The sequence below is a fragment of the Puma concolor genome, chromosome A2 (assembly GCF_028749965.1).
Source record: "Puma concolor isolate L17-30 chromosome A2, mPumCon1.1.hap2, whole genome shotgun sequence".
Taxonomy (NCBI): Eukaryota; Metazoa; Chordata; class Mammalia; order Carnivora; family Felidae; genus Puma; species Puma concolor.
In genome coordinates, this window is record NC_141668.1 from 158972065 (window position 1) to 158998708 (window position 26644).

The 26644-nt window shown below is 60.7% G+C and overlaps 4 protein-coding genes across 12 annotated transcripts in view; 1 reads left to right on the forward strand and 3 right to left on the reverse strand.

Moving 5' to 3' along the window:
* Window positions 1–534: 534 nt before the first annotated feature.
* NR2F6 (nuclear receptor subfamily 2 group F member 6) lies at window positions 535–10962 on the forward strand. Its single transcript, XM_086698699.1, has 4 exons — window positions 535–1534; window positions 5189–5283; window positions 8258–8848; window positions 10208–10962. Exons 1-4 carry the CDS (start codon window positions 1248–1250, stop codon window positions 10480–10482), a joined length of 1248 nt encoding a protein of 415 aa, XP_086554825.1. The 5' UTR covers window positions 535–1247; the 3' UTR covers window positions 10483–10962.
* Window positions 10963–13143: 2181 nt separating this feature from the next.
* On the reverse strand, window positions 13144–15435 carry OCEL1 (occludin/ELL domain containing 1). The gene is made up of 6 exons (XM_086698700.1): window positions 15296–15435; window positions 14757–14933; window positions 14429–14628; window positions 14041–14206; window positions 13733–13786; window positions 13144–13549 (listed from the first exon to the last, which is right to left on the reverse strand). Exons 1-6 carry the CDS (start codon window positions 15362–15364, stop codon window positions 13427–13429), a joined length of 789 nt encoding a protein of 262 aa, XP_086554826.1. The 5' UTR covers window positions 15365–15435; the 3' UTR covers window positions 13144–13426.
* A 1640-nt stretch (window positions 15436–17075) lies between these two features.
* USE1 (unconventional SNARE in the ER 1) lies at window positions 17076–19986 on the reverse strand. Its single transcript, XM_025916110.2, has 8 exons — window positions 19822–19986; window positions 19445–19494; window positions 19207–19285; window positions 18964–19116; window positions 18441–18453; window positions 17974–18001; window positions 17519–17693; window positions 17076–17280 (listed from the first exon to the last, which is right to left on the reverse strand). The coding sequence occupies exons 1-8, from the start codon at window positions 19960–19962 to the stop codon at window positions 17098–17100; spliced, it is 822 nt and encodes a 273-aa protein (XP_025771895.1). The 5' UTR covers window positions 19963–19986; the 3' UTR covers window positions 17076–17097.
* A 1420-nt stretch (window positions 19987–21406) lies between these two features.
* MYO9B (myosin IXB) overlaps window positions 21407–26644 on the reverse strand; it is a 90386-nt gene continuing 85148 nt past the window's right edge. For 5 of the 9 annotated variants that reach the window (XM_086698708.1, XM_086698704.1, XM_086698707.1 and 2 more), the window contains 7 exons: window positions 26277–26382; window positions 25851–25982; window positions 24766–24889; window positions 24263–24310; window positions 23775–23917; window positions 22976–23103; window positions 21407–22855 (listed from right to left, as the gene is read on the reverse strand). In XM_086698708.1, the coding sequence (XP_086554834.1) occupies window positions 22440–22855; window positions 22976–23103; window positions 23775–23917; window positions 24263–24310; window positions 24766–24889; window positions 25851–25982; window positions 26277–26382 (1097 nt within the window). In that variant the 3' untranslated portion in view covers window positions 21407–22439. Of the gene's footprint in view, window positions 23104–23770; window positions 23918–24262; window positions 24311–24765; window positions 24890–25850; window positions 25983–26276; window positions 26383–26644 lie in introns of all 9 variants that reach the window. The other 4 variants (XM_086698705.1, XM_086698703.1, XM_086698706.1 and 1 more) reach the window with 3 other exon arrangements.

Here is a 26644-nt window from a genome sequence, read left to right on the forward strand (position 1 = left end):
CAAACACAATCCATCAAGCAACTGTGCAAAGAAATGCCCCAGGGTGTGTGTGTGCGTGTGTGTGTGTGTGTGTGTGTGTGTGTGTGTGCTGCGCAGGGGCGTGCCCCCCGGGTGCAATTGGCCCCCCATTATTGCTTCTGCGGGGAATGGAGGGGTAAGGTTCTGAGGGGCTCCTCGAGGGCGGTTGAGCGACGCATCGTCCAAGGCCGGAGGTGGAGGGGAGGGCTTTGGAGAGACATCTTGGCGAGGCTGCGGAAGGGCAGAGGGCAGCGGCGGCCCAGGCTCCTGCCGCGGCCCGGCAGGGGTTAAGGCTGGAGTCGGGCGAGGGCGGGGGTAGGGGGAGAAGGAGGGGGGGGGGAGGGTCAGGCCGAGCGGCCCCGTGCTCCGCCCTCGCCCCTCCCGCCTGCCCGGGCGCCGGGCGCTGAGCGAGGCCACCCATGCCCTTATAAGGGTGGCCGTCGCCGGGGCAACGAGCGCCCGCCCCCAGCCCGCGGCGCGCGCCCCTGCCCCCGCCCCCGCCCCCCGCCCGCCCCGCGAATGGAACGTTGTGTGTCAAACCGGCCGCAGCGCGAGGCCGGCGCGCGGGGTCGGCGGCGGCGGCGAGAGCGAGGCTCGGGCCCAGGCGCAGGCCCAGGCCGGGCAGGCGCGGCCGCAGAGGGGGCGGCAGCTCGGGAAGCGCCGGACCGCAGCCTTGCAGGCCCCGAGCGGCCGCCTGGGGACCCGGGGAGGCCAGGGGGCGCGGCGACCGGCCCCGGCGCGCGCCTGCCGCCCCTCCCCCGCGCAGCGGGCGGCCGCGTAACTTGCGGCCAAACTTTCCCCCCGGCCTCCCGCGCTCAGATGGCGGGCCGCTAAGTTGGCCGCAGCCCCCAGCCAAGCGGCGGCCAGGCCTGAGGGCGCCCCCTGCGCAGCCTGGGCCGGGCCATGGCCCGCGCGCCCCCGCCGGGGCCCCAGGGCGGCGGGGCGCGAGTCCCCGGGGCCCCCGGCTCGCGCCTCTAGTGCGCCCCCCCTCGGCCCCAGGCCCGGCCCCGCGCACGCGTGGGAAAGTTGGCCTGGAACCGGCCCGACCAGTTCTGCCTGGGCGCGCGGACCGGCCGCAGGAAGTTGGTGCAAAACTTTTTTGGGGGGTGCAGCCGGTGCCCCCCGCGCGCCGGGCCCGGATGCGTGCCGGGTAGGGTCCCCCCGGGCCGAGAGGGGTGCCCGGAGGGAGGAGCACGGAGGGGGCGCCCCGGCCCCGCTGCCCTGGGGCTATGGCCATGGTGACCGGCGGCTGGGGCGGCCCCGGCAGCGGCGGCGGCGACACGAACGGCGTGGATAAGGCGGGCGGCTACCCGCGCGCGGCCGAGGAAGACTCGGCCTCACCTCCCGGCGCCGCCAGCGACGCTGAGCCGGGCGACGAAGAGCGGCCAGGGCTGCAGGTGGACTGCGTGGTGTGCGGGGACAAGTCGAGCGGCAAGCACTACGGCGTCTTCACCTGCGAGGGCTGCAAGAGCTTCTTCAAGCGGAGCATCCGCCGCAACCTCAGCTACACCTGCCGGTGAGCCCCCTATCAGCGCACCGCCGCTGTGCACCCGGCCCCGGCTTGAGCCGGGCCTCTGACCTGCTCGGTCACCTTGGGCCTGGCGCTGACCTTCCCTGGGCCTCCACTCCCCCTCTGAGATAGGGGCACAGCCCCCTCTCCCCACCTCCATTCCATTCCTGGGATTGTGTATACAGTCGGCGCTGTATCGATGCAGGTCCCCCCCGTCAGGTGGTCCCTTGCGGCTTCCGCCTCAGTTCATTGCTCCTTCTCCCTCCCTCCCTTTTCTCCGGAGAGGGGTGATCTCCGCGCGGGGAGGGGTTGGGGGTGCTGTCAGGGGTGGGGCCCTAACCCCAGGGCATCCTTTCTCTTGGGGATCTCGGTGCGCAGGGGACCCCTCGGGAATCGAACGTGGAACTTGGACTGTGGAGCTCGCAGCGTCCAGGGGCCATTGTCTGCGGCCGCGCGGATCGATACGGCGCGCCCTTGGGGTCAAATATCACTTCCAAAGTCGCCCTGGCCACCGAGGCGGCGGCGGCGGCGGCAGGAGCGAGGCCGGGGTGGCACAGGGCGGCCTCTTTCGCATGAGGAGCCCTGCTGTGGGGAGAGATGGGCTTGTCCATCCGGGGGGGACTCCCCCCACCCTGCGCTCACCCTGGGCCTTGGGTCACCGGAAACCGCCGCTGCAGGGCTGGGAGGGCGGCGGGATTTGACCACACCTCGGCTGCTCCAGCCCTCCCCCCACCAGGAGTGGGTGCAGACCTGGGGCTGCTGGAAAATCCCTGAAACTTCAGTCGTCTCTGACAGGGTGGGGGTGAATGTTTCCAAGAAGGAGCCCTGGGCTGTCCTGGGTTGGAGTCCCCGCTGACAGGGTGTGGCCTTGCTAGTTTCTTTGGTTGGCGCTGAGGTTGGGTGTCTAGCCCAGGGCCCTCTTCCTATCGCTCTTCCATGAGTGCCCTTTTGCTCCGTTGACAGGCTCCTACTCTGCTTCCCAGCATGAACATGCATAGGCTCTGCCGAGCCAGTATGGAGAGTCCCATTTTCCAGATGTGCAAAACTGAGGCCCACAGAGGTCCCGGCACTGCCCTGGCAGGGGAGTGCACTGGCAGGGGAGAGACCCTGCCCCATGTGGGGCTTAGCAAGGGGAACTGGGGTTGGGAAGAGGGTAGGAGCTGAGTCCTGGTCAGGGTGTCCCCGGGGAGAGGGCAGCCGATGGAGGGCTTGTTGGTGAGGCCGAAGGGCGGGGCCCCAGGTCCCAGAGGCTGGAGTTTGGCCCCAGGTCTGCGGTCAGGGCCTTGTCTGGGGTAGCTCTGTGTGTGTGTGTGTGTGTGTGTGTGTGTGTGTGTGTGTGTGTGTGTGAGCTGGCTTACTCCCTCCTCCAGTGCTAACTGGGCCACCAGACTTTGGCCTCATTCTTGTTGCTGGAATAACTGCCTGATCTCTGGCCAGGTCTTTGGGGAGGGCAAGGGAGGAGCTTAGGTGGTTTTAGGGTCCCAGGGGCTCTCTGAGGGTGGGAGCGGGGAGCACCAAGACAGGGGAGGGAGGAGTTGTTTGGGGCCTGCAGGTTCTTCAGAAGCTCTGCACTGTGTGGCCTGGTGAAGTCACTGCTCCTCTCTGAGCCTCAGATAGATTCAGCAAGGTTCCCTCAGGGCCTCGCCTGGGTGATTTGATGCCAGTCCCCCAAAGAGACCCCAGCTCCAATCCCAGCTCTCTTCCAGCCTGGAGGAGACACAGTGAGACACAGACGCTCTCTGCCTGTGGAGTCTGGGCTGGGCCAGAGGGAGGGGACGGGTCTGAAGTCCCAGGACGGAGCGAGGGGCTCTACCCGAGGTTCAGGGAGGGCTGCCTGGAGGAGGCCCGTGGAAGGTGAACCTTGAAGCAGGAGGGGCTTGGCAGGTAGAGGAGGTGAAGGGCACTCCCGCAGAGAGCATGGCCCAGACACACACTCAGTGGCAGGTTAGGGGAGCAGCATTGTAGGTGCAGACCACCCAGGCATGGGAGAAGTTAGAGCTGAGTGGATCTGAAGTGCTGGACTGAGGGTGACAGGGAACCAAGGAGGGTATGTGGGCAAGGGAGGGCAGTGATCAAATTGGACCAAAGGCCAGAAGCCCAGGGAGGAGGCTGAGCGGGGTCATGGGGTTGGGCAGAGCCTGTGCTCTTTAGTGGGGGGATAACAGGTGGAACTTACCGTTGCCCCGTCTGGAGGGACAGGACGTCTGTCCCAACCCCACAGCTGGGGAAGTTGAGGCAGAAGCTTCAGGACCTCCCCTGAGGTCAGGGGCCCTGAGCTGGGCCCCTGCCTGCCTGCCCTAGGCCTAGCTGTTTCCACCCGGCTGCCCAGGACCCTCCCACTGCCTGCCTGCTGGGCTTTGTTCTGGTTCTGCCTGAGCTCCCTCCACCCTACCAGGGCCTCTTCCTGGGGGCTCAGGCCAGGCAGCAGACAGAGGCCCTGGCTTAGAAGCTGGTGCTTTGGGATCTGGGTCCTTGGAGACCCCCAGGGCCTCAGCTCTCCTGAGCCTGCCACTGAAGCGCTCCAGCGTGAGCTTGGGTCCTGATGCCCTCCCCAAAGGCCCCCCAGATTCCCCCAGACACAGTGCATCCCACGTGGAGTGGGCATCGGGCCTCCCGTTTCCAGACGAGGCAACTGAGGTTCGGCGGAGAAGTTGCCGCCCCATGGTTGGGGCTGCGTGTCTTTAGCTGAGATGTGTTTGCTTTTCAACTCGATTGAACGTTTGTTTCACTCTGTGACTGTCGCCGGGTATCCTCTTGGTGCCCAGATGGGACGCTAGGGGTGTCTGCCCCAGGTCTGGGCCTTGGAGAGCCCTGAGTCCAGGATAGAGAGACACAGAAGGAGCGCAGGGGCTGGGGGCCAAGGGGAGGAAGTGCTGGGGAAATTTGAAAAACAAGGGCCTGAACCTTCCTGCTTGGGACTGACCCTGGATGGGGAGCTCACGGTCTTGCAAGGCGGGGCCACCTTCCCCTCCCTGGAACCGGCAGTTATCCCTGAGGGCCACCCAGAAGAAGCTTCTCAGGCTCAGCTGGGAGTTGGAAGGTCTTCCCAGAGGAGGTGTGGGGTCTTCAAGGGAAGAGAGGAGTTCATTCGTTCGTTCACTCATTCATTTATTCATTGATGGTGGTCTTGTGCAGGGTGATAATACTGGGGCCCTACTGTGCCCATACCAGGATTGGCCCTGGCCTGGCCCCTCGTCTCTTAGTTAACTCACAAAGCCCGGCTCCCTGTCCGCGTACCTTTGCCGTTCTGACATTGCCTTTGGGACAAAGACCCCACCCCTTGGGCCAGCAATGAGCAAGTAACTATGAAACTGGGCTTTGGTATTTTTACATTTCCAACCTTTTGCTCTTGTGCACTCTCTGCCTGGAGTCGTCTCTCCGTTCTGGGGAACTAACTTCTGGGCAGCCTTCACAACCCCGTGCCCGCACACCCTCCCGAGCGGGCCATTCTCCTTTGCCATAGACTCCGTTCGTCGCCACCTGCTCCCAGCTGCCCTTCTCCCCTCTGCAGGCTTAGCCCCTGTGCCCCTGTGGGGATACCTGCGCAGCCTGGGGTAGGGGGCCACTGGTATTTCTGGGGCGTAGCCCTCCACGGTGGCTTACGGGGTGGCTCAGGGAGCAGGATGTGGGTGTCACGGCGACCCTCCCGCCTGCCTGTAGGTCTAACCGTGACTGCCAGATCGACCAGCATCACCGGAACCAGTGCCAATACTGTCGCCTGAAGAAGTGCTTCCGGGTGGGCATGAGGAAGGAGGGTGAGTACCCGCTGGTGTGGGACAGGCAGAGGGTGAACCAGCAGCCCTCCCCTCTCTTCCCTCTCTCGGGGGCCTGGGAGCCATGGAGGGTGGGGTCTGGCGCCTGTTAACCTTGTTACCACCGATCCCAAGATCCCGTGGGCCTCAGTCTGGCCCCGGGGCTGGAGGAATGCGATTATCCGTGGTCACCTGGCGGCCGCGGCGGAACTGGGGACGCGAGGGACACCCTGATTCAGGCCCATGTTAGGACTGTTCTGCTCCCCGCCTCCTCTTCTCCAGGCCTCCTGGCCTCGGAGTCACATTCCTTGGTCCTGACACCTTGGTGGCTCCTTTGCCCCCTAGGTGGCCAACGCATTCCGAATAAGGATGTGTTGTTTGTTTTGTGTTGTGTTGTGTTGTGTTGTTTTGTTTTGATTGCTTTCCTCCATCCTCCACTCCTGGCTTTGTGTTTGCCCAAGGCAGGAACTCGCCGATTAAGGCAAAGGGCAGCTTACCCTTCCGCCTGACCCCGGGCACTGGGAGCCAGAGGGAGGCTCAGCCCCTTGTTTCTGCCCTGGGGACTTGAGTGGACACGTGCCGGGCAGCTGGGTCCAGACTTGGACCAAGCACTCTTAGAATTCAGTTGGAATCCAGAGACTTCCACATGGAGCCTGGTGGGCTTGGGAGCTAAATCTGGCTCATTGGACCAGAATCCCAGGCTGGGCTTCCTGTCTTGGCCCCGGACTCTCATGGCCAGTTTGGCAATTCTCCCCTGCATCTTGAATCTCTCCTGCTCTAAAGTTGGTTTCTTCTCTGCTGGCCTCTGTGCAAGAAGCTGGCAATGGCTGCTCAGTCTTTCCCTTAAAACTGATTACTCTCTTTGGTCCTGCTAAATTTGGAGACGGTTTGCACCACCCCCACAACCTGGATTTTGCCTCCACTTGTTCATTTGACCTAAACTGCTGATACACCTCAGATCTCCAAAGTCTCAGGACTGGGAAGTAATCATAATCCTAGCTCATGCCCCAAGCACAGTCCCATCTCAGGGCCTTTGCACAGGCTGTGCCTTCTGCCTGGAGCACCCCAGATGCCTGCATGGCTTCCTTACTGCTTTTAAGATTTGCTTAAAGGACACCTCCTCAGAGAAGCCCTCCTGATTACTCTTCACCGGCCCCCTTTATTTTGCACCATCTGCCTTGCTCTCCCACCAGAATACATATCTACTCTTTGAGGGCAGGGACTTCTGTCTGTCTTGTTTTCTGACATATTCCCAGGGCCTAGAACACAGAGGGTACTTAATAAACGTTTTTTGGCTTGAATTACTACCCGTTTAGCCCTTACTATATGCCTAGTGCTGTTCTAAGCAAGTTAGGTAGATTCTCATTAATTTAGTGATTGGTGTCATCACCGGTATTACCACCTGCATCGTACAGATAGGGAAACTGAGCACAGAGAGCAGAGAAGTGAGGCTGTTCGCTAGGGTCAGAGCAGTAGAGTTGGGTTGAGACTCGAACCCATGCAGTGCAGGCTGAATGAAGGGGAAGGAGTTCTCAGGAAGGAGGAACAGTAAGTGCAAAGGCTCTGAGGTAGGAACAAGGCTGGGTGATGGATGAATGCTGGAGGTAGGGTTTAGAACTGAGCGAGCAAAGAGGGAAGGAGCAGGTCACTCCCTGGGGGCCAGGATGTTGAGCTGGGATTCACTCTCTGGCCTTATCCAGCTACACCCTTACGATAGTGGATCCTGAGACTTAGAAATCACGTGGAGCCTCCAGCCTAAGCCCTCACTTCCCAGCTCAGCTCTACTAGCCCCTGGCTCCCACCCACATTCTATTCCCCACTCATTCCATGGCTGGTTGACCAGGAGTTCATGGAGAGGAGACAGGGCAAGCCAGCTCATTAAAAGATCACTACCTAGTTTCTGTCTGGCCCTCAGCTCAGTCTGCCCCTCCATCCCACCCGTCCTGGCACAGGTCAGGTGAGCATGTGGCCACCCTGCCTCCTCTTTGTGCCTCAGTTTCCTTCTTCCCATCTACCTGAATCTTGGGGGCACTGACTGAAGCCAGCAGCGGATTCTCCCCTCTTAATGGGCAAGATAGTAATTTAATGTTTATTGAGCACCTACTATGTAGGGTAGGACTCCACTCCTGGGGTCACTGCAGACCAAGGAGACCTGCCCTAGGGAGCTATGACCTGGGGGTGGGGGTGGGGTTGGGAGCTAGAGAAAAGATCCCATCTCCATAGGAGAGATCACTTGTGTAAGGATAGGCTGGCCAGGAGCCCTGAGTAGTGTGAAGGTGACCCCTCTCTGGCCCCATTATCAGTTCCAGACTCCCATGATTGACAGATGGGGACATGATGGATGGATCAAGCCTCCATGGCTGCTGAGTGGAGCTCACACCGTCCAGAGGGAGGGGGCCAGGCATGAATTAGTCTTTATCTAATGGTCCCATCCCAACCCCCGCCCCATGCTCCTCGGCAAGAAGTGGGGGTGGGAGCGGTGGCTGGACGGGGGGCTTAGGCTGAGGGCACAGGGCAGAGCAGGGTGGGGCCTGCAGGACCCAGGACGGGGGGGGGGGGGGGGGGGTCCCTGGTCTCCCAATAAACTGTGCACCCATGGGGTGGGGTTGGAGGTCCAGGGAGAGCCTGGGTGTGGGGAGCCTTTGAGGGGAGGGGTTGAGTGACCCTCTGATGACTTTATCTTTCCCCCTCTTTTCCTCCTCCCCCCCCCCCCCCATGACTCTGGATACCCACTTTCCCTCTTGTTCCTTCCCTCCCTCTCCTCCCTCTTCCCGCCACCTCCCTCTTCCCTCTCTGGCCTCTCAATGTCCCTCAATCCCTTTCCCGTACCCTTTGTCGCCATTCCACCTCCCGGATCCCCCTCCCCCCTCCCCTCCCGGTTCCCTGCGGTGGCGGCGGCTTGGGGGCACCTATCTCTCCTCCCTCTGCTCCTGCCCCCTTCCCTTCCCTCCTTCCCCTCTCCATTCAATCCCCGCAGCCGTGCAGCGCGGCCGCATCCCGCACTCCCTGCCCGGCGCCGTGGCCGCCTCCTCCGGCAGCCCCCCGGGCTCGGCGCTGGCGGCGGCGGCGGCGGGCGGAGACCTTTTCCCCGGACAGCCGGTGTCGGAGCTGATCGCGCAGCTGCTGCGCGCCGAGCCCTACCCCGCGGCGGCCGGGCGCTTCGGCGCGGGCGCGGCGGGCGCGTTCGGCGCCGGGGGCGGCGCGGCGGGCGCCGTGCTGGGCATCGACAACGTGTGCGAGCTGGCGGCGCGGCTGCTCTTCAGCACCGTGGAGTGGGCGCGCCACGCGCCCTTCTTCCCCGAGCTGCCCGTGGCCGACCAGGTGGCGCTGCTGCGCCTCAGCTGGAGCGAGCTCTTCGTGCTGAACGCGGCGCAGGCTGCGCTGCCCCTGCACACGGCGCCGCTGCTGGCCGCCGCCGGTCTGCACGCCGCGCCCATGGCCGCCGAGCGCGCCGTGGCCTTCATGGACCAGGTGCGCGCCTTCCAGGAGCAGGTGGACAAGCTGGGCCGCCTGCAGGTCGACTCGGCCGAGTACGGCTGCCTCAAGGCCATCGCGCTCTTCACGCCCGGTGAGACGCGCTCCGATGCGCTCCGGCTCGAGCAGGCGGTCTCCGAGGCCGCGGGAGGGTGGGGGGCGACCCGGACCCTGACCCCGGCCCCCATAGCCCTCCACTCCCTGACCCTCGGGCTGCCGGACCTGGCGCCCTGCACATGCCTGAGCTTTGATGGGGGACAGTGGAGGAGGTGATGCAGGCAGGGTGGCCCCCTGATGCCCCCACCCCCCTGATCCCAGGTCTCCCTAAGAACCCAGAGCTGGGCCTGGACCCGTGACTCAAGTCCCCACAGCCTCTCTCCCTGATTCCCAGGCTCCCTGAGACTCCCACCTTCCACCCCCTCATCAAGGTGCTTTTCGTGCTGAGGGCAGAATGAGAGGTGGGGGGGATGCGGGAGGCAGGTCCCCGACATCTGGTTCTGGCCCGAAGTCCCTGATCTTTGTCCTCCCCAACTCCTGACCCTCTTCTGCCCCAACTCCTGACCTTCCCTCTTACTGCGCAGCTGTGGAGGGCTGCCTGGCAGGGATACCCTGACAACTGGTTCTGGCCTCCCCTGAGCTTTCCACTCCTCGATTCCTGGGCCCCCAGACTTCTGACCCAGGGCTCCCAAACTGCCCCCGAGGCGGCCTCCCGGCAGGCAGCCGGGTCGCCTGGGAGTGCCTTGGGATTAGGCAGGGGCTGGTTTTGGAGTCCCTCCCACTGTGGGCAGGGCTAGGGCGGGGCTGTTCCAATACCTTCCTAGTCATTAGTTAACTGGCTTAGTAAAGTCCTACCTTAGTCCAAAGACTGGTGGCATAGCTGGCTCTGCTCTCTGGAAGGTTCCGGATCCCACTAGGTGTCTTCATGGGGTCAGGAATGCAAGAACCAGACCCAGACCATTCTGAGAGGTGGCTTTCATTTGATAAATATGGCTTTGCCCCTCTTTCCGCCAGAATATTCTTTTTCTGCCTCATCCTTCACGGGGCTCCAATTTAGATGCTGTCACATTCACTGACACCCTAGGCCCCCCTGTCCGAATATTCTCTCAGGGCTTTGCCTTCTTTCCCAACTCCCCTCCCCAGCTTCTCTTCCCCCTGAGCCCGATTAGAACTTGTCACCCTGCCAAAGGCCTGTCTGAGCTTCTCTATCCTTTCTTGACACATCACTGGCCACCCTCCTGTGTTATTGTCCCCAGTGGAGGCCACCTAAGTCTCTCTTGAGGACTGACACTGCCTGAGATATCCTATTTGTGCCTCAGGCCTCCGTTTCCCACCTCCTGAGTGCCCCCCTCCCTCCACACCCTGAGAGCCCTGAGTGGTACCCCCCAGTCACCCCCTGGAGCCTTGTGTTTCCCTGCCACTTCCCACCCATCTGACCTTGCCCGTGTCTCCCCAGATGCCTGCGGCCTCTCGGACCCAGCACACGTGGAAAGCCTGCAGGAGAAGGCGCAGGTGGCCCTCACCGAGTACGTGCGGGCCCAGTACCCGTCCCAGCCGCAGCGCTTTGGGCGTCTGCTGCTGCGGCTCCCCGCCCTGCGTGCTGTCCCCGCCTCCCTCATCTCCCAGTTGTTTTTCATGCGCCTGGTGGGCAAGACGCCCATCGAGACGCTGATCCGAGACATGCTGCTGTCAGGAAGTACCTTCAACTGGCCTTATGGCTCAGGCCAGTGACTTCACGGGGCCCGGTGCGCCGTGGCTGGGTCTGCAGACCTCAAGGGATACGGATGCTTCGGCCTCGGGCGGGGCCCCCCAGCGGAGGACCCTGGCTTCTCTTCTCAGACTCCTATTTTTTAAAGACTGTGAAATGTTTGTCTTCTCTGTTTTTTAAATGATCATGAAACCAAAAAGAGAGTGCTTGTCCAGGCGCCAGCCCCGGCCTCCTCAGAACTCCTGGCCAAAATAAGAAGGGGAGGGACTGAGGGCTCCCCTCCTGGGACAGCCTGTAGCTCAGCGCCCCAAGCACGAACTTTTGGGACGGTGGGGGTTGGCTTCCCTGGTGTGATGGACAAAGGCCTGGTGGCTGGACTAGCTGGGCGGCCGCAGCCGGGCAGGGGTAGTATCTATCAGGCAGACCCTCTGGACACGTAATCCACGTTGGACACTACATGATGAATGAATCAAGGCCAATAATAAAGCTATTTCCTAACTGCACGGCCTCCATCATCTATCTTCCCGAGGGGAGGGGAGAATGGAGGGCGGCCTACCATGGCCACCTGCTCCCAGCCTCCTGGAACACCCACAGCCTAACGACAGCCCTACTTGATGTTTGTTTGTTTGTTTGTTTTGTACGGTTTTGTGGGAAACAAGCCAGGGGCGGGGAAGGGACCCCCGTGGTCAGCTAGTGAGTCCGTAGGAGCTGAGTACTAAATACTACAGATGGCTCGGGTTCAGATTCAGGCCCTGGCCTATGAAGGTAAGCCTCATAGATTCACACAGGCCCTGGACCAAACACCTTACTGTTAACCTTTGGTCAGCCTTTAATCATGGTGTCTGAGCCCTGGTGTCCTCTGGAGAAATATTCGGGGTGGTTCTGCCACCTGATCTCAGCCTAGACAGTGCCCACAGCAGTTGGTTCAGGGAGGGCACGGGGCCCAGAACCGGCCACTGAGACTTGATGGCGGGATTTGGAAGCTGTAACTGAAAGCAGAGCCAAAAGAGGAAGACCAACTTCCCAGGATGCCTTTGAAGCCCCTGGATCAAGCCATTCCTGAAACCTTTCGGTGCATCCGTTCCACGATCTGAGATTTACTCTTTGGGGCCTGAGTCAGTCTGAGTTTGGTTTCTTCTCACATGTAACTAAAAAACTTTCAGAGATTGGCATTTGGAAGGTGGGACAGCTAAGGACAAACTGAAACGTGGACTTAGGTCGATGTGGGGAGAGGCAAGGCACCATGGACCTTGCCATCCTGGTCTCAGAAGTTTGTGGCCCGGCCCTGGTGGCAAAGGCGCCTGTGGGGTTGACTGCCGGGACTGCGGCTCTAGGGGTGGGTAGTTAGGGCCTAGATGGCAGAGGCAGGAGGGTGGCACTCTTGGCCCTGCTGAGGTCTTGTCGGGAAGACAAAGATGCCCCTGTGAAAACGGGGAAGAACTCTGGTCTTGCCCCACAGGCTGGGCCTGTGCTCAGCCCTTAAACCTCCTCCAAAAGGCTCCCCATTAGCACCCAGCCTCCTTCACGTCCATATTGTTGGAGGCCTGGGAAGTTGAATCCGTCTCCTGTGGAATAAAGGAGGGTCTCGTGGGTATGCTCTGCCCTCCGACGGGACTAAAGTAGGTACGGGATGGAGAGGATACTGGGCTCCCATCAGAGGGTGGGCTGTTTCGGCCCCGAGTCAGCATCTCCCATGATGTCCTGCAGGTGAGCGAATGTCACTCCCGTTGGGCTGGACAGCGATGCTCTGTTAGATTCACAGGACATCTGAGAACTGAGCAGGACCATTCTGTCCGTCCTGCTCTCCAGTCCCTGGGCCAGAGACCTGGATGTCTGTCTCGGCCTGACTGCAGAACTCCTACTCCTCCTACAAAACCCCACCCATATGGCCCTTGAAGACGACATCTTGAGGCTCTGGTTAAGACTGTCATCCAGCCTTTTGTTATTCCTCTTACCACACCGGGCCCAGGCCCATGGTCCCTGAGCGTAGAAACTCCATGACTACTGGTTCTGGGACTGAGGACTCTGCGACTGAGTGGCTGACCCTGCCTTCCCTGCCTGTAGTATGCCTCCCTGATCGTCCCCATCACCCTTGCTCCCCTGGCACGCCAGCCCCCACCCACCCTACTCAGGGCCCGGCATGGGGTGGGCACCCTGCGACTCTCTCCCAGAGCCAGGCACAAGAGCTGTACTCACACAGTGCCTGGCATCAGTCACTGCCCGGCCTACAGTGCCCCAGTAGAAGCGGAGATTTTTAAGGGCTCATGTATCCGGGGTGGCCTCAGGGACTCCAGCAGGGCTCCTGGGCTGAGTCCGCCCCCTTCAGGAGGTCCCCAGTACTGCACCACATGAATTTTGTATCACGACCATGGAGCAAGACTAGGGAAGGTCCTCTGCCAGTCCTGCCTCTGTTACTGAACCTGCCAAGACTTGTGGCTCCTGGGGCTCCCCTAGACCAGGCCTGGCTGAGCAGGTGATGCCGGATGTCAGCCCCTCAGCTTCCCACCAGAAGACCACATGCGGTTCTTGGAGGAGAGGGAGCTCTCCAGACAGACAAGGGTTCACAGCCTGCCTGGACAAGTCTCTTTTCCAGAACCTTGAGTTTTTAACTCTGGAAAATGGAGTAACGATTGTTTTGGTGACAACTGAGTGAAATCAGGAATGTTAAACGGCTGTACACAGTAGGCATTTAACAAATGTTTATTACACTGGGATGGAAACGAGGAAAGACCTGCTTCCAGGGGATGGGCTGAGATCTGGGCTCAGGGCCTGGGGTCCCAGAGGAGGTTCTGGGAAGGCTTCCCGGAAGAGGGGGCCATCAGAGCTAGGTCTCAAGGGCTGAGGCATTTGCAAAAGCTACCCCAGGAAGGGGTAGCAGCAGGAGCTAAGGCCAGGAGGTAGGAAGAGAGGCAAGGGCAGGGCGGCCCCCCCACCCCGATGTGTCCCTCTGCCTGTCTGCCGGGGCGCTCAGAAGTACACGGAACTCTTCTGGTCTCCTTGCTCGTCAAATTTCTGGATCTGTATCTTGAGGTGCTTTAGTTTGCCCTTCAGGTAGTGGCAGCGAGCCTGCTTGTCCAGGAAGCTGGGGTCCTGGGCAGGGCAAGAGCCAGGAAAGTCCTTGTAGCGGTCTGGCTTACGGCCCTCCGCTGCTCAACCCTCTGCCTTTTCCTCTCCGAGCCTCAGTTTTCTTTCCTTGAAACTGGGCACACTGAGCCTCATGGGAACGTCATGGGTGCAAAGCCCAGGCTGTGGGATTCAGGAGGCATGACTCACCGTCTGTTTCTTCTTAAATTCCCTCCAGACTCGGGCGGCAAGTTGGGCCTCCTTCTGCAAGTGGAAAGGGGAGGGGTGGGGTGGCTCACAGAATGCTGAACCCAAGGAGGGATGGGGAAACTGAGGCTCAGATGGGCACAGTGACCTGTCTAGTGAGGACTTCAAGGGCTGACTTTGGCCCCCGTGCTGTGGTGCCCACCCAGCCTACAGGAGAAAGAGGCCCAGGGACCTGGACCCAGGGGGTGTCCCAGAGGCCAGGGTCCATCACCGGGAAGGGCTGTGGGGCAGGGGTTTCTCCCGCCGCTGACCTGGCTTCGGGGCCTCGGCAGTGAGTTCAGCAAGGTCTCCAGCTGTTGGAGTTTTGCCCGGGCACAGCCCACCTCTTGCTGGAGCTCCAAGAACTCTGTGTACTGGTCCTGGAAGACTGCAACATAGCGGCTCCGTTCCCTCTCACTCCTCACTTGTGGGTACTTACTGCGGGGTTCAAGTGGGTCAGAGTATGAGTGTGAAGAACCCGTCCTGCTCCCCCAATCCGTTTAATTTGTTTTCCTTTGCCCATGTTGGGCTCCCTGCCCCCCACACCCCTTTTCTTTTCTCTTCTTACTATCTGGTAAACTTTTATCCACTTGTCAAAGCCCCAGCCTCAGTGCACCTTCCCTGTTCCCCGGCATCAGGAACAACGTGGGGGACACTCACAGCTCATAGTCGGGCACTGGGTGGGGCCTTGGCCTACGCCCCCCAGGGATGGCTTCAATAGGCTTCTTGGTGCCCAAGAGGGCCCGGGAGGGCAGCTCATCCTCAAACACAATCTTCTTGGGTCTGGCCCTGTGGGCTCCTGGTTGAGGCTCGCACAGAGCGCGGGGAGGGCTGGCTTCCTGGACTGGAGGCACCAGTCGCTGCAGGTGCCGCAGGAATCATGGTTTGGAGTTAACCAGGGTATGGGGAAGCCGGAATCCCTCAAACGGCGGGGAAGGAATCTTTTGCCTAGGTTCGGCCTGGGAGCCCTCCTCCCGTCCAGACTCACCGGGGGCCCAGGGCCAGGCGGGCGGGTCTGCAGATCCCCCCGATAGCCGCGGGTCTTGGGGCTCTCCCGGGTAGGCATCCGCCTCGGGGAGGCGCCGCTCGGGCGTCCCTGGGGCGGCAGGCGGGTCTTGCGAGGGACGCCGCGGCCCGCGCGTGGCGGGGGTGGTCGGCGAGCTGCCTGTGGACACGACAGAAGGACACGCCTGGAGGCGGGCAAGGTCGGACGACGCACCGGCAGGTGGACCGGGAGCGGCCAACTCTCCGCGGACCCGCGAGCTCGCAGGCTCCGTTGCTATTTGCATAGACGCGCTCGATTGGCTCTCAGAGCAGCCCGCCCCTGGCTGCGTAACCCGGAAAAGCACTACGCCCGTGACGTCACCGCGTACCCTGAGCCGGCCAGGCTCCAGTTAACCCCCGAGAAGCCGCAGCCTCGCCCACTACGGCGCGTGAAGCCCTCGGACACCGCCCCCGAGAAGCCCCCCCCCCCCGGGACCTCCGCTCCAGCGGCAGTCCGCAGGGACCGCTCCCGTCCGGGGTCACCTGTCCCAGCGTCCGGGTCTCCGAGCCTGGGTCCGCTCCCGGAGAGGCGCCTGAGTCCCGGTTGTGCATTAACTTCTAAGGCTGGACACAACCGGAGGGGTCGCTTCACAGGGCGGGGCGGGTCCTAGCGGGATTGGGCGGGGTGGGGGCGGGGCCCGGCGATGAGGGAAGAGGATCCTCCTTTGAATCGCAGGTTCGAGTCCAACCGAGCCGGCGACTCACCTCCGACTCTCAGTTTTTTGGCCTGAAACACCGGTGGTTTTGGCAAACTTGTACTTATCTACTTACTCAGAAATTATATTTTAAAACTATTTCTCTAATCACTAGATTATTATTCTCTGACCCGATGTAAGAGAAACACTGGTTTTCCTACAACTTTTGTAACTCCAGTGCTATTATGGTTTCCCACAAGTATGTTTTCAGAGTTTTAAATCTTGACTCATCTGGTGAGAGAAAAAGCCCAGAAACGATTTGTCTGTTTTCTTGCAAATTTGTTGTTGTTGATTTTTGGGAGCTCTTTGTTTAGCAAGGATGGTGCTCAACCAAATAGTGTGTCTTTTCCTTTTACTATTATAAGCGAGGTCTTTCAATAAGTTTACTTTTTTTTCCCATGAGGGAAACTAAGTATTCGTAAGTCCTTTTCTGTTTTACTTAATTCTCTTAACTGAAACAGCTTTTTTATTTGGGTTTTTCATGTAGACAGTCGTATCATCCGCAAATAACTCTGCCTTTTTTTCTCATTTCTTCTTTCTTGTCTAGTTGTATTGACCAGCACTTCCAGACAAATCTCTGGGGGAGTTGGGTGAACTGTGGGCCTCCCCCAATCTCCCCCTTCCTCACTTTGATGGCAGAATTGCCTGTATTTATTCATTAAATTCAATGCTGTCTTTGGCTTGAGATTTTTCAGTTAAATGAGGGGAATATCTAACTTTGCCTAATGTTTATTGAGAGATGTTGAGTAATGGACACCGTACGGTCCAAAGTGCCATTGATTCACCCCACGATTTTGTTTCCTGATGTGTTAATGTGGCTATGTTGACCCATCTCTGCAACTTAGGTGTGAGCCTTCTTAAGATCTGGTTTTTTCCCCCCAATTTTATTTTTAAGTAATCTCTATACCCAGTGTGGGACTTGAACTCACAAACCTGAGATCAAGAGTTGCGTGCTCTACTGAGCCAACCAGGTGCTCCTTAAGATCTATTTAAAAAAAAATTTTTTTTTTCTAATGTTTATTTATTTTTGAGAAGAGAGAGACAGAGCATGAGCGGGGGAGGAGAGAGGAAGAGGGAGACACAGAATCCGAAGCAGGCTCCAGGCTCCGAGCTGTCCGCACAGAGCCCGACATGGGGCTCAAACTCACGGACCGCGAGATCATGACCCGAGCTGAAGTTGGACGCTCAACCGACTGAGCCACCCTGGCGCCCCAATCATCTTCAGTTTCAAGGAAAGCCCAGCACTGACACTCCCTCCTCCAGGCCGACCTCCAGGCATAGCCCCATTTCTCCCCCACCCTCCCCTTGATCCCACAGGGCTGAAGGCACTGTTGGCCTTCGACTCTATCAGACCGGAGGCTCCTGGGGCTTCTTGGGACCTGGCCTTTTGCAGTGTGGGGTAGGTACCAGGGGGGAATCCGAGGGGGATGGTCCTCTGAGTCCCTTCCCAGACTGACCTTCCTCTCCGGCTCGTGCATCCTCTGTGGCTCTCAGGAACCTCCAAAGACCCTCCCATATTGTTGCCTAGCCCAAAGGGCACCCGTGAACACGGGTGGAGGGCAGACGGATGCGGGGGGCCAGCACAGGTCTTTATTTGAGTTTGGGCATGATGCGGATGAAGAGGACCATGCTGATGAAGATGAAGCAGACAATAACAAGCATGGCCCAGAGCAGCCAGTTGACCGACTTCTGCGTGTGTTGCTCCAGCCGCTCCGACTCCGTCTTCAGCTTCTCCAGGTTCTGGTCAGCCATCTTGAGTGAGTGCGACAGGGTCTGTGGGGCAGGTGGGGAGAGTGTCAGCGGGACTGCAGCCAAGCGTGGCCTCTCGCCACCACCCTGGGGTAAGTCCCCTCTTGGCCCTGGCTGGTACTGCGCCCTCTGCTGGGAAGTCCACTTTTGCCTTCTGTCAGACTCCTTGATCCAGCAAAGCCCTGGCCCCCATGCCCCTCTGCTGGGAAGCCTTGTCTGGCGTCCCAGGGCAGAGGCTGAAAAGGCCCCACAGTCCTCACACCTGGTTGTCCTTCTTAATGACGCTCTGGGCGGCCAGTGTGTTGGTCTTGAGGCTCCGGGCCAGGCCTAGCATCTCCTCTGCCAGCTTCTCCTGGAGGTTCTGATGTCGCTGCAGGACGAGGTCTAGTTCGGCTGCTGACTGTTTCTCATCTCCTGGCCTGGGCCCTGCCACCCCACTGCCCTCACACGTGGGCGGACAGGCGGGCGTGGGATAGGAAGAGACCAACATGTTCCCAAGGAACCCAGAGGTTATGGCTCCGGCCATGGCCCTCCTTGGGCCTCAGTTTTCCCCTTCTTTACTTTGGCTTTTAGGAAGAACATCCCCACAAGTGGCTTCTGATCGATGGTTTAGATGCTTGTGGTGGCCCTCAGGGTTTGGTGCCTCAGTGGCCCAAGGTTCATCCAGCCCCCCAACCCCCCCCCCCCCAGTGCTCCCCAAGGGCTGAAGACACTCACGTTCTCTTCCTCACATCCAGCTCGGGCTCTGTAAGTGAAAAAGGCCAAGCAGGAAGGAGGAGAGGATTGGTTTCCCGTTTTCCAACTTCCTGATCATCGCTTGTGCTGTGTCTGCTACTCATAATGTTGTTTCCTGTCTTGTCTGCTGCCCAGTGAGCTCCTGATCATGCTTCAAAGCTCTAGGTCAAATGCCCTCTCTTTTAAGAAGTTTTCCTCATCCTTATCTGGGCTCCCCCAGGCCCCAGGTCCCTCTGCTAGCCTAACCTGTGGGCTGGGTGTATCCGGCTTTATTTCCTCTGGGGCCCATCTCCTCTGTCCTGGCACCCCCATCAGGCTTAACTAGGTGATGCCCCTGGGGATGTGCTCCCTGGGCTGTGAAGACCGTGGAGGAGGCAGGTGAAAGAGGCAGCACATGTCTTGTCCCAGACAGTTAAGCCTCAAGTCCTGTTTTATTCAGGTTGACTCACCTCCAGCAGAGTCCTATGGGAAAAAGAGAGAGGTATGAAGTCACCTACCTGGTAATGCCCCCAAACTGTCCTTTCTGCTCTCGGAAACTCCCCACTCTTAGGGCCCTGGGCAAGTCCTATGACCTCTGTGCCTCAGTTTCTTCATATTGAGGGTTTACCTGACCCACGTAAAGTGTTCAAAAGGACACCTGTCATCCTATTTTACAGGTGAAAAAACTCGTCCACTTGTGGCAAGATGAGATAAACTCAGTCTGTCTGTGGCAAACTTGTCTATCTGTTGCTCTGGGCCAACTCTGGGGCTTAACGAGATAGGTGCCATTTTCGCCTTGTACCAAACTCCTAGATATCTAGCAAAGTCCTGTCTAGGCCCTTCTGTTGGGAAGCCTACTGTGGGCCCAGGGTGGAGGCTGTTGGGCCCCTTAGGGTCCCTGCACCTGCCAGGGTGGGGTTGTTCTGCTACGCACAGGCACTAATCTCCTGTCCCTGACCAAAGGGTTCCCAGGGATCAGGGAGAAAGCCCTACCGTGCCTAGAAGCTCACTCCGCATTTCGCTGGTGTACCGTGCCCGGGACTGCAGATGCACTGTCTTCGTGGCGGGTACCCGCTCCTTGGCTGTGGTTGGTACACGGCCAGGGGCCAGGAACTGGTTGGCTAGTGCTTTCTCTGAGGAGGAGGTCTGCAGAAGAGGGAAAAGGGGTCACCGGACGGGCAGGTCCTGGGCAGGTGAGCATGATGAGGGCCGAGGAAGTAGAGTACCCCTGCTCACCAGCTTCTCTGCCTGCAGCATCCCCTTCAGGAAATCTACCTTGCGGGAATATTCATTGATCACCTCGGAGGCCGGTTTGCTGGAAGGTGAGAAGAGGAAAAAGAAAACCTGCTCACTGCCTCCAGTTCTGGGAAGGGTGTCAGCAGGGGCTGGAGCCCAGGGATTCCCCAACAGGGGCTGGCCTTCAGGCCTCGACTCCCATCCCTGATTTGAAGCCCCTGTAGCCGCCGGCACTCACCTTGCCTGGGTTTTCAGGGCCTGCAGCATGTCCTCGAGAGCTCCCACGTACTGGGGAGGGAAAGTGGGGTGTAAGCCTGGTTCCCCCCCCCCCCATCCTCCCACTAATAACGCTCAAAGGTGGGGTGGTCAGAGCCATCAAGGGGCGGGACCAGGACGGGGGCAGGACTGAAAAGGGAGGAGCCACGTCCCAGGGGGGCGGGGCCAGCTGAGCTTCAGGGAAGAGGGCGGGAGCCACAGGTGGACGTGGCGGAGCCGACCGGAAGGGGCGTGGCCAGAGCGGCTGTTGGGACTGGGGAGTCGGGCCCGGCGGCCGTCAGCCCCGTAGGCCGCCTTCTTGGGAGTCGAGTTGTACTCGGAAGTACAGGTTTCCCTCACCTTTTCCAGACGCCACTCGTCCGGGTCCCTCTTCTCCGCTGCCATCGTTTCGCAGCGGCAGAGCAGCCGCACCAGGTTCAGCTCCAGCCTCGACGCTGTCATCCCCTCTCGGCGGTACCCGGTCCCTTCCGCCGGCGCCATCTTGGAAAAGGTCGGAAGCGCCCTCGTTTTGACCTCTTCCGGTCGCGTCCGCCGCTCGCTCGCTGTTCCATCTTTGTTTGGGGCGGAAGTAACGTCTTATTTCAAGGAGGGGCGCTGTGCTGTCCATGTTTATTCAGGACTGAATCGCTTTTTTTTTTTTTTCCCCCCCTCGCAGGCGTCTTAGCTCTTCCGGGAGGGTTGAAAGGACCGGATCCTTCAGGTCCATGTGCAATATACGTCCTCTGCTTATTCTTTTCTTTCTGATCGGAATTCCTTCCCCCACACCCACTCCTGTTTGGGTTCTTCTCATACTGAGCTCTTCCGTATCCAGGCAGCCTTCCCGGTTCTTCCTGGGGTACGGCCCTGGGACTAAGGAATCCAAGGCTTAGGGGCCCATCCAGTTTGTGATTATGTTCTTCCGGGTCTGACGCTGACTCAGACTTGAGCGAGGTTTAATTTTTCTGGGCTCGGTTCCTCCTTTGGGTGGAACTTTGGGTGGTGTGACAAAGCCTGTCTCCAGGGGAACATTAGCTAGCCCTGGGGTGAGAGGTGGGGCGGGGTCGCCCCTAACCCACCAGGCCTCATGGAGGGAACCCCACCTGGGTCCCCAGCCCTCCAGCTGAAGCCCATTCTGTGAGCTCCTCCCACCCCAGGCTTGCAGACCGGGCGAGGAGGGGGGACTTTAGAGGGACTAGAGCCTGGCATGCAGCCCTCATCCATCTTCCCACTCCTCACGTCACTTGTGTCCTGGTCACACCTGTGGGCCTGGTGATCTCGAGAAATACTATGGAGGAGAGGAAACCCAGGGTAGATGAAGGAATCCAGGGGGCAGATGAGGCAGGTTCTGAATCCCAGCCCTGTCACATCCCAAATACGTGGCCTTGGACAAGCCTCTCAACTCTCCCTCATGTGCAGTCTGGACTAGGGTTCTTCACTGTCCCCCACCCCACCCCCATGGGCCCCACCTGCCAGCAGGTTCCCACAACTGCCCATCTGATTTGCAGCCTGGGAGCTGGTCTGAGGGGATGGTGGGGGTGTGTGGTTTCTAGCTCTGTTGGGCTCACCAGGAACCGATCCCTTCATAGGGCAGATGGCCCCTACAGCTGACATTTAAGCCCTACCTGGGGAGAGGCTGGGTGCTGAAACAGGGCACCAGGAGGCAGCTCCCAGGACAACAGGCTCTGCCAGCCCCTCACCCCCATTTCCAGATCAATTAACAAGCCCTTCCAGCAAGCCCACCACTCTAGCACCTGGAGTGCGTGTGAAATTCCAGCAGCAGCATTTGTGGGATAATCGAGGCAGGTCCTCCCAGAGCCGGGGGGGGCACATCCCCCTGCCCTGCACCCCTTTTGGCTGAGGTCACAGGGTGGACCCCTCCCCCGCCCCACCTGCCAACCCCTGCTCCTCCAACTCTGAACCAGTCCGAGCAGGAATTGCACGCAAACACTTTTCAGGCACTTTTTATTTCACACGGCTCGTGGGGCACCTGGGGCACCTCTCGTACCAGACCTGTGGCCGTGTGTCTGGGGAGCGACCCAGGCCTGAGAGAGAGGAAGCCCCACTCCGGAGATTCCCCAGACTGTCACTGTTGACCAGTAGGAATGTACAACCCCAGGCCTTGCCCTCCCTGCCGGTGAGTGGTCCTGAGTCGCGGCTCCTGTTCGCCACACGGAACGGGCGGCGTGCCAAGGATGGCCTCCTCCAGCCTCCTGAGTCCAGGGCGTGGTGGACAGAAGAGTGACGGCCACATTCAAGTCTCCCTGGGATGTGAGGTCTGTGGTGCTGCGGGCGGAGGCTGCCTACCACCCTGTGTCCTGACTCCAACCACCAGCCTTGATCCCCAGAGAGGCTCCAGTGCTCCCTCAAGTGCATGCCAGCCAGGTGGCCGGTTGCCAGCTGGGCCAGAGGAGGAGTCTGAGACGGACTTGGGGCAGTCAGGTGCCCCAAGGGTCCAAATCCCCTGCGCACGGTCCTGGCCCTCAGACCACGGGCCTCGAGCCGTCCTCAGTGCGAGTCTGGGCCTCCTCCGTGTGGCGGCTGTTGCGGGCTTTGCTCCAAAGACTCATGTCCAGGTTATAAGGGCGATGCAGGGCGTTAATATAAAAGTTTGTACATACACGTATAAAAAACAATTTGGTCTCTTGTTAAGGCTGTTACAGTTTGAAGTTATGTAAACCACGCACGAAGAAACAGTTACCATAAAAACAAAAAGGGAGGTGGGAGATGCCAGGCTGCCCACCGTGATTTGGTGTTCTGGGTGGGCGTGTCTGTGTGACGTGGGGGCCCAGCCAGGGCGACCGGGCCTCGGCTGGCCTCTCCCCGCCTGGACTCTGCGCTCAGAGCTGACGCCCACCTCACATTGCTTTCGGAGCTTTTCATTCGGAATCCTTCTCGGCCAGATGCTGGCTCTGCAGCTCACGCCCAGCTCCGGCACTGGGTCGTCCTCAGACACGCGGCCTCTGGCACTGTGTGGGCCCTCAGCCGTTGGCCTGGCCCGGGGTGGGGGGCAGGCAGTAGGTCGGGGGGTCCGAGTACCTCCGCTTGGCCCCGGGAGGCTGGGCGTCCTCGTCCAGGGGCTCCCGAGTGCCCCGCGCGGGCAGGTGCGTGCCGGGTGTGATATACACAGAGTGCACCTGGTCCGGGCGGCGGGCGGGCGGCTCTCGGCGCCTCACTAGGGCAGCACCCTCCTGGGCACCCGGTGCCCGGCCAGGGAGGTGGGAGGGTAGGCCGGGTGGGAGCTTGATGTTGGCTGTGGGCATGATGGGGGTCCGCCGGGGGGTCTTCACTCTGACCGTCACGAAGGACGACGGCCTTCGTCGTGGAGGGGCGGCTGCCACGGGGAGGGGGCTCAGGGCGGGCGCGCCGGGGCTGGGGAGAGCAGGCGCGGGGGGCCCTTTTGAGAGACAGACGGCAGGGTTACTGCAGCTTCAGGGCCAGTAGATGGACCCTTGCCCCAGGGCCTGCCGGTGGTGGACACGGGAAGGAGAAAAGCAGACGCCGCCTTAATACTGACCTTCTGAGGCCCCCCGCCCGGCCCGCTCTTCCAACAGGCTCTCGGTGCTGGCCGACGTTTCCGAGTCCAGGTTTTCCTCGTCGGAGCCCCGAGGGTCCAGCTCCGGCAGCCGGTAGGTGATGTCCTCCCTGGGGATGAGGGGGTCACGGTGTCTAAGGCTGTTCCCAAGGTGAAAGACCACCCCTCCAGAGTGCCAGCCGCCGGGCAGGGGGCAGAACAGGCCTTCCTGGTCCTGGATGGGAGTCCCTGCTCCCAGCACCCCCAACACCCGTCCCCAAATCACACCTGGCCCGGAGAAACTCATGGGAGGGATGTGTCAGGCTGCTGAGGGAAGGCCCTGAACTGAGCTAGTGACCTGCTTCTGCCTCAGGGCCTTTGCAGGTGTTGTTCCCTCTGCCTGGAGTACCCTACCTTGTTCCTAAGACTCGGGTGGCCAGGTGGCCCGGGTCACACCTGTTCTCCTGGCGTGTTAGTGGTGCCCTATTCACACGTCTTGGCGGGACGACAGATTGGTTGGTCACTCCAGCCAAGACCAACTTCCAGGCAAAGTTTGGGCATTACCCCTCTGCTGCCCCTTCTTTCTTTGTGGGCCACCACGGTTCCCGGTGGCCAAGTGTGGGGTTTAAACAGAGCCCCAGGCTGCGTGTTAGGACAGCAGCACCCCACAAGGTGGGTACTGGATGGCAGGAACGAGCCTAGCCCGTCAGCTTCCTAACAGCCAGGTCCGCTGTGGCAGAGGGGCCTGGGGGTGGGGGCCGGACGGCAGAGACGAGGGCAGGAAGGGGGCAGAGACACTTGCTTCTCCTCCTTGATGGACTGGATCCGCTCAATGAGAATCTCCTTCTCGCGGTCCTCGTCACCGCTGGGCACTTCCTCTTCTGGCAGCACCCCGAGGTCCTCCAGGCCGCCCGCACTGCTTCCCCGGGTCTTGGGGCTCTTGTTCTGCAACAGACAAACGGCAGGTCTGGCTGGCCCCTCTGGACGGTGGGCTCAGTGCTCACGGGAGGGAGAGGGTGGTGTGAATGGCTCTGGGAGAGATTAGTTCTGATGTGGAAGGGTGGGCTTAGTGAGGCTGCTCCGGGGATCAGGTGGGGACCGAGTGGCCAGTGCTTGGCTGATTAGTCATCCTCAGCGCAGGTGGGCAGCAGGCGACGGGCCTCCCCCAGCATGCACTTCCAGAAGGTTAGGACACGCTCAGTCTATCCTAGGAGACCACGGGCACGAGGTGAACCCAGCATGCACCACGCCCGGAGACATGCAGGGTGGGCCCGCGGAACATGTACATACCAGGACCCCCTCATAGGGAGACGAAAACCCCAGTTTGAGAGGCCATGGCTGGGAAAGAGATGAACAGAGGGTGACCACACAGGGCCACGATCACCACACGGGTGTAAGTCACGGGCACCGGAGCCACATCTGGCTGTGGGGACAAGGATGGGGTCCTCCCCCGGGAGCCCCAGACCTGCCTCCCCCTCAGCCCCCACCCCCACTGTAGGGCCACTTCTGCTGTGGGAAGTCTTCCCCGTAGGCGGGGCCGGTGGATGACCTGAACCATCACCAAGCGGGTGCCAGGTCCCCTGCTGCCCTTTGAGGGGCAGTCGGCATGAGGCTGGGGGAGGGAGGCGGTCGTTTAGCCGGTGTGGGGGACCTGGCTCCCAACCTTGCTCCCATGAGGCCCCTGGCCAGGCAGCTTGTGGCCCAGGGTGGGCAGGGAGCGCAAGGAGCGATGGCGTGAGGCCCCGCCCCACGCCCAAGCCCCGCCCACCGGCCCCGCCCACCCCTCCACTCACAGTGTTCTGTCGCAGGAGGGAGAGTCTGCGGAAGGCGATGCTCTCCGCGGCTTCCAGCTGGCTGATCTCCTCCATCTTCACCTTGTACTTCCTCATCTGTTCCTTGATCAGCATCTCCACGCACCTGCGGAGAAGGTGACTCAGTCACTGCCCCAGGACGGCCAGCGTCAGGGCCTGGCGTCTAGAGAGGCACTGGCCGGAGACTGGGGCACGGCGGCCAGGCAGAGATCCAGAGACCAGGCAGGGCCACAGACACAGCCGTGGGCTGTGTCATCTTGGTGCCAGCTCACCGTGTGACCTCGTGCGGCTCACTCCACCTCTCTGAGCCTGAGCCTCGGACTCAACCAGCCTGGTTTGAAGGAGGAAGTACAGTACGCGGATCAGAGTGAACCGATCCCTCATAGTCACCCTGCAGGGTGGGGGGGTTCTCCCACCTCCCGTGGAAGCATGAGGAACGGGGAGGCTGCGCGATTTGTCACAGGGGCCGCGGGCAAGCAACCCCAAGGGCTCCAGAAGGTGCACCGTGAGTGGTTAAGTGTGTGGGGGGGCTCAGCCTGCAGTGGTCGGTGGGGGGAGGGCGGGCAGCTCAGCCCGGAGAAAGAATCACAGCTCAGGTCTCCCGACATCTCGACCACATGAGGAAAAAAGGAGCAAAGAGTGTGGCGGAAGAGGCCGGAAGGAACTCTGTCAACACCACGCAGCTACTGGGGTAGCGTCAGGGCCACCCAAGAAACCGCCTAGGGTGACACGTTCTTATTTTTACAATTCGAAGCCTAAACAATGTCCTCTCGGTCGCTGATGTCTAACGACTTTCTTCTGAGTTCTTTTGAAGAACTTTGAAAACTTCTGAAGATCGTGCAGTGGGGAGAAGGGGAAGAAACCCCCAGGCCATCGCTTCTTTTCCTGACGGCTCTCGCTGCTGACCAGAGGCCGAGAACACGGGGCTCTGCCTTCTGCCCCTCGCCCTGCAACTGGAGACGAGGGCTTTCTCCTCCTTTTTGTGTTCTCCAGCCTCAAAAGCGTTCGGAAGCGATGCCCTAGCTGCCGGGGGAGACAGCGCGGGGGCCCTGGCGCCTGGCACTCACGTGGTGACCTTGAGGACATCCTTCATGCTGGTCAGTGGGTCTGAGTTGTCAGGGCAGCGCAGGAGGCAGGGTGCGAAGATGATAGCGAGAGCACTGGGCGACATGCGGTTCACGTCCTCGAGCAGGGCCACCCTGCGTGGTGAGCGGCAGTTAGGGGTGGCCAGGGAGCCCCGAGACTGGAGGCCAGGACCCTGGGGCTGCTGCCAGGAAAAGTGCCTCCAGACCCTGGAGGGGGAGGCTAGCACCTCGCTTCCATGGGGCAGAGGGCCTCCGCAGGAGAGCGTGGGGGGCCCCTCCCCGACCCCCGCCCCCAACCCGGCCCCGGGGCCTGGGGTGCAACCGCCGGAGAACGCTGGCCCAGGGAACACTGTGGCGGGGCTCCTGACGGGGACCCCCACCCCACGAGAGCAGGTGGCAGGCACTTGCTTGACGAGGTGGAAGATGAGCCGCTCCAATGAGTTGTGGTTGGCCTCAGGCAGGTGCTCCAGGACGGTGTAGATGGCGGCCAGCTGCTCCTGCTTTCCCGGCAGCTCTGGAAGGGCCCAGGGCGTCAGCTCCCCATAGCGCTGGCCCCCCCCCATGTTCCCGGGGCGCAGGGGAGCCCCCCCGCCACGTGGGGCCAGATGCAGGGCCACAAGAGGGGTCCTGGCCCTGCCCTAGGCTGGGGACCCGCACCGGGCCGGCTGCTTTGAGCCTTGGCTTCTCAGCTGTGCCTCCCCGATTAGCCGCAGTGAGCGCGCGTGGTTCCAACCCTGGCCGTGGCCACCTGCCCTGCCCTCGCTGCTGCCGTGGGA

Excerpts from the sequence above, each read along its gene's own strand:
- OCEL1 (XM_086698700.1), bottom strand. The coding sequence starts at position 15,364 with ATGCACAACCGGGACTCAGGCGCCTCTCCGGGAGCGGACCCAGGCTCG. Across the intron at positions 14,934-15,295 it reads AGACCCGGACGCTGGGACAG|GCAGCTCGCCGACCACCCCC; the intron begins GTGACCCCGGAC and ends TCGTGTCCACAG. Across the intron at positions 14,629-14,756 it reads CGCCTGGCCCTGGGCCCCCG|CGACTGGTGCCTCCAGTCCA; the intron begins GTGAGTCTGGAC and ends CGGCACCTGCAG.
- USE1 (XM_025916110.2), bottom strand. The coding sequence starts at position 19,962 with ATGGCGCCGGCGGAAGGGACCGGGTACCGCCGAGAGGGGATGACAGCG. Across the intron at positions 19,286-19,444 it reads GCCCTGAAAACCCAGGCAAG|CAAACCGGCCTCCGAGGTGA; the intron begins GTGAGTGCCGGC and ends CTCACCTTCCAG. Across the intron at positions 19,117-19,206 it reads TGCTGCAGGCAGAGAAGCTG|ACCTCCTCCTCAGAGAAAGC; the intron begins GTGAGCAGGGGT and ends CCTCTTCTGCAG.
- NR2F6 (XM_086698699.1), top strand. The coding sequence starts at position 1,248 with ATGGCCATGGTGACCGGCGGCTGGGGCGGCCCCGGCAGCGGCGGCGGC. Across the intron at positions 5,284-8,257 it reads GGTGGGCATGAGGAAGGAGG|CCGTGCAGCGCGGCCGCATC; the intron begins GTGAGTACCCGC and ends CAATCCCCGCAG. Across the intron at positions 8,849-10,207 it reads CATCGCGCTCTTCACGCCCG|ATGCCTGCGGCCTCTCGGAC; the intron begins GTGAGACGCGCT and ends GTGTCTCCCCAG.